Source organism: Glossina fuscipes, unplaced genomic scaffold (genome assembly GCF_014805625.2).
Source record: "Glossina fuscipes isolate IAEA_lab_2018 unplaced genomic scaffold, Yale_Gfus_2 61172, whole genome shotgun sequence".
NCBI lineage: Eukaryota > Metazoa > Arthropoda > Insecta > Diptera > Glossinidae > Glossina > Glossina fuscipes.
The window spans coordinates 2,855-8,169 of NW_024003403.1; the positions used below are offsets into that span (position 1 = coordinate 2,855).

Genomic DNA, 5,315 nt, shown 5'->3' on the forward strand with positions numbered 1-5,315 from the left:
AGGCATTTATGGGTGGACGTCAGTTTCTTTGCATTTCGTCTCTTGTAATTTATGCATTTGAGAAATTCATTTAAGAGCATTTTCTATGCATCACTTCACTTGAGTCTAGTCAACGGGATTTCTACTTGCACTTCTTTGCACTCCTTCTCTCTCTCTCTCTCTTTCTCTCTCTCATTCTCTCTCTCTCTCATTATCTCTGTGTGTGTGTGTGTGTGTGTCTCGTTCTTTCTCTCAGTCTTAACATAATAAATTTTCTACTATTTAAATGCACGGATGACTGAATGAGCTCGGATTTTGATGTCTGATCTATGAATTTTTTGTTCTTCTTTTTTTTTTTTTGTTTCTTTTAACGTGCAGGTGTCAGGGTGTAAACTGATGATTACTAAACTGGTGTTAATCTGCGATGGCATTATTTTTCGAAATTAATACTCTATTAGTACTACAATGTATTTATCTGCGAGTGTCGTCAGATATTAAATTCAGAAATTTTTAACATTTTTCTCAAACTCGCTTGCTTGACTTTAAAAACAAAAAAAAAAAAAAAACTTACCGAAGTCGGTTGGTATTGCACACATTGGCTGGGGATGATGTGGATGTTGTGGACAAATGCCCTCATGTGGATGAGGGGCCAAATAATATTCAGCTGGATAAAATTCCCCGTGATATTGTATATAAACAGGTCCTGGCGGTGGTGGACCAGGTGCTGTCAGCACGCTTCCTGCATTAATCCCATTGCCTGAACTACCTGAGCTAATATTACTAGCTGTGGAACCGCTTGGTGAGATACCGCTAGCAACATGTCCGTTCTCAAGTGGTTGATGACCATGTTGATTTGGCGGTGGCAGAGGCGGTGGCCCATGTGGTCCCGGTGGTGGACCATGATGATGATGCATATGCGTAGGATGCGGTGGTAATGGTCCGGCACCCGTGGCGGCCATATGTGCTTGCATGGCTGCCATTAAAGCCATTTGCTGTTGCTGGTGCTGTTGGGGATGGTGTACAGCACAAGGCACAGATGCTACCATTTGGGCCCCCTGAGGTGGCGTAGCGGTTGATTGCAGCAATGGTGGTGAGCCCGGCAACGAAGGATTTGAACTGGCTTCAGAAGGCGAATGTTGAGCCTGTTGTTGTTGCTGTTGCTGATGCTGTTGTTGTTGTTGCTGCTGCTGTTGCTGCTGTTGTTGTTGTTGTTGTTGAGGCAATACATGATGTTGCATATTATGCTGGACATGAGTATATTGAATTTGCTGTTGCTGAGATTGTATTCCTTGAGTCTGGCCTGCTGTAGGTGTTGGTGGTGATTGTTGCGACGTTTGTTGTTGTTGTTGCTGTTGCTGTTGCTGTTGCGGTTGCTGTTGCGGTACCACCATTACTATGCCTGCTGAGGTACTTTGCTCCAATGATGCAGTACTATTCAATGATGACGTTGACGATGATGTTGAAGCAACATTGTTGCTTAGACTACTGTTGCTATTGTGATTATTTTTATGAGACAAATTATTGGGTTTTTGTTGTTGTGTTGTAGCTTGTTCGGGTGAAGCTGAAACATTCATACGCACCATACTAAATTGATTTTTCTCTAAGCAATGAAACCGTCTTATCTATTTTGTTCCTCTCCCTTTTTTTTTGGCTTATATGTTCATTTATTATTTTTAAAGATTTGGAAAAATTTTAAATTTTTTTGATTTGCGTGATTTTTGTTTTTTTTTTTTTTCTTTTTGCAAAATTTTACTTAAATTTCTACTATTTTCATAAAAACATTAATTTTGACTATTGTGTTAAACATTGTTGCTGCAACTTTGTTGCTGGTAGTTTTATGTTAATATTTTTTTAACAGAGTTTTTTTTTTTCCTCTTTTTTTTTTTTTTTTTTTTTTTTGTTTATTTTTTCTTAGTAACTTAGTAACTTTAGATTTTGTGTATGATTTCTTTTTACTTTTAATTATTTGGAAAAAATTATGAAAAAGAAAATCAGTTAAAATTTCAGGCAGTTTTCGTTTGTGTTTTAGAATATATTTTATTTTAATTTATTTCATTCGTGTTTTTTTTTTTTTTTTTTTTGTTTAACTTTTTCGAATAGTCGATCGTTTCTAGGAATAACTTGGAACTCTGAAAAAGGAAATTAAATTAATTTGAAGTAGAATCTTAATTTAAAAAGAAAAAAAAGAATTCGAATTCATTGCAACTCAACTCACGTTTATTATTAAATCAGTCTTATTTTTTTTTTTTTATTTTTTTATTTTTTTTTTTTTTGTATAACAATTTCTTTAAGAGATAACATTACAATTGCTTAAGGTTATCGGGTAAACTAAATAAATAATTCATTCAAAATCAAATTTCCTTCTATTCACGTTCGAGGCTAAATTCGCATGAAATAGTGGAATTTCTTATCATTCTTGGAAATATTAATGAAAACATTTTAAACGTTTTATTGCTAGTTTTTTTTTTTTCAGAATAATTCTTTTTTTTTTATATTATTTGGAAACACACTATACTCAAACATACGTACAAGCCTATATGCATATAAAAGTGTGAGCAATTTTGCGTTACATTTTATATGAACGTTTGAAATTGTAAATATTTGTATAATGCATGTGATTAGGAAGCAAGAAAGAGATTGTACTTGGTTCAGACCGATTCTTTTGATACCCTCTGATCACTTGCTTGTGTATACGAAAACCAATTTCTTTGCTGTACCGCATACGGATATGATATGCTTTACCTGTCAGTCTGTCAGCAATAATAATAATAATCAAATCTTCATCTTCGTAACCTTCTACATATCCTTATTAAATGCGGATGATAACCTAATACCAGTGAATTTAAAAAGCAATAGCCATATCCAATCAATCACAATAGAGAATGTGATGCAATTATTAAAATTAATATCATCAGATGGAAAATATCCAAATTTAAGCAATCAGCAAATATTGATCTCGAAAATGTCAACAGTTGGTTGAAATGCAAGCATCGAAGCTGGCAGTTGTCATAGATGTGGAAGTATACCGGAAACAATTTCACATCTGCTTAATAGTTGTTTACCGTGAATCACTACAAGTGAAGACACGATAATGTAGGAAAGATATTACATCTAAGCATTTATAATTGATTTCTCAGTCATGTAGGACAATAATATTCAAGAAACTATAAGCATCAAATCTAGTAATGATAGACATAATACCAATAGTAATAGGTCTCATGTATTAATTAAAACTTAAAAAGAGAATTATAATTCAAATACAAAAAACAGTTCAGTTCTTATCGAAGCAGCAACAATCATGAAGAAGAAACTAGGATAACGGATGCAGCAAAGCTTGCATTATGTCCCAACAGAGCCAAGACCCGGTACGTGCATTTCAGAATAAGTTGAGAATGTAACAACATGGGAATCATCGAAATATTTCCAACCGACAACATATTGACGATGACGTTTGGGACAAGTGGTTAATTAATGGTTATGTAAATTGGACTAACATGCATAAAAAGTGATCAAAAAACAATTATAAAGGATCCTATGAACGTCAAAGAGAAGAAATTGTAAAAAAAAAATGCGCTCCTCGTTGATGCTTCTATATCAACGATGAAAAGGCAATGGGATGTTGAAAGAGTAAGAATAAGATCAGTAATAAAAGTCCTATTTTTAAAAGAGGGGGATCTAAATTCAACAAACAAATGTAATGAAACGTAATACTAGAGAACTGTAAGAATGGATGACTATGGATAAAGAATTCGTATATATTGACTAAATAGTTACGAGTAAACTATCATTTTCATCTGAAATTTCTTTGAAATGAATGACAACTTAGACGCCTGATCCAGAAGCTTGACGTACGTTAAACCATAATTTACAGAGAAGAAGGCATTCATCATAAATTCGGATTGTCACTAATTGACTTTCTTACTTTTGTGCATAGAGACGAAACAAAAGTTTTTAAAACTTAAGGTTCCCTCCTTTGCTTATAAGCGTGACTTGGATGATTAGTTGTTTAGCTAGCGTGACTTCAACAAACGGACAAGCAAGCAGGACTAATTCCGCTGAGTGGTTTATGTTAATATATATTTGGCAATTCTGGTATAGGCCTCACATTAACTGGAGAAATAAGAGATGAGAGTATGGAAGAAATTAGACCCGGCTTAAGCTGAATGTCTTTCCATTTGTTGCTTTTTCGGCGATTTTGTATATAAAGAGTATATATGTTTGCAGTAATGTAGGCCTTGCAGGCTATGTAAGCATAACTCTACTATATTTACTTAACGGAAATGACTCTTCATAGACAACTGTATGTAAACTTATTTAAATCGTTGCATAACATAGCCGACGTGTCCGAGAAACTTACCTAATACCACATCAGAAGCTCCGATCAATAAATTCATCGATCTGCAATTGTTACTAATTGTGCAAAGACGATTAAATTACCTGATTTTTTAATTTTACCTAAATATCGGACAATTAGAGCAAAGCATATAAAATTTGATTTGCACATCAAAATGAAGTGTTGGCAGGCACTTACAAACATGGCTGAGCCAATTTCGCTATTCTTCCTTTTTAAGAGCACATACACTATATATGCGTAGGTCGCTTGCTTGCTTTTAATTTATTTTCTATATTTATTATCATAATTTTTACAGTGACAGTTAGAAAAAATTTAATTTAGTTGAAAAAATTTCTCTTTGAACATAGGTTTACGTAACGACGTCAAAGTACGACTTTCAACTTGATTTTCGCAAGAACGTTACCCTTTACTGCATTACATAAATCTTTTATTCGTTTATCTTTCTCACTGTCAACTATTTGTTTGCATTATTCCCATCCCATATATATAAAATTCTTAGTTACAAATAAATTTGACAAATTTAATATACCCTCTGCAAAATGAGTATGTGTGTACATCATCGCCGATAGTAAAACATATGTTCTTTTATATTTAGTGAAAATTTCCTAAATGTATTAAATTTGCCTATACACAACACATCCATTCACATTAGCTAAATAGAGCTGAGTTTTTGATTTAAATTACCCGTCAGTGTGAAGATATAATGTTCCTCAAATAATCTGTTTCCGTTATATACAAAGAAAAGTGAAAAAAATCATAATAATAAAAATAAAACTACAACAACAACGACATACACAATTGTGAATATGACTACAGTTGTGTAAATAAATTTTATAAATGATATCAATACGCTTCACGAACGTAAACTAATGTATTGCATACGAAATTCAATTTATTGATGTGCGCTTATTTAGCAAAAGCAGTAAATTTTTCTTTCAACTCTTTACATATTTACTATGCATTATTTATAGATATCAAATGG

General features: G+C 33.2%; 1 protein-coding gene across 1 annotated transcript; it reads right to left on the minus strand.

The window, feature by feature from the left end:
- Window positions 1–326: 326 nt before the first annotated feature.
- On the minus strand, window positions 327–1,690 carry LOC119643524 (myb-like protein I). The gene has a single exon (XM_038042891.1). The coding sequence runs from the start codon at window positions 1,560–1,562 to the stop codon at window positions 522–524; it is 1,041 nt and encodes a 346-aa protein (XP_037898819.1). The 5' UTR covers window positions 1,563–1,690; the 3' UTR covers window positions 327–521.
- Between the last annotated feature and the right edge of the window lie 3,625 nt (window positions 1,691–5,315).

Bases quoted from the DNA above. Each gene is read 5' to 3' on its own strand.
- LOC119643524 (XM_038042891.1), bottom strand. From the start codon at position 1,562: ATGGTGCGTATGAATGTTTCAGCTTCACCCGAACAAGCTACAACACAA.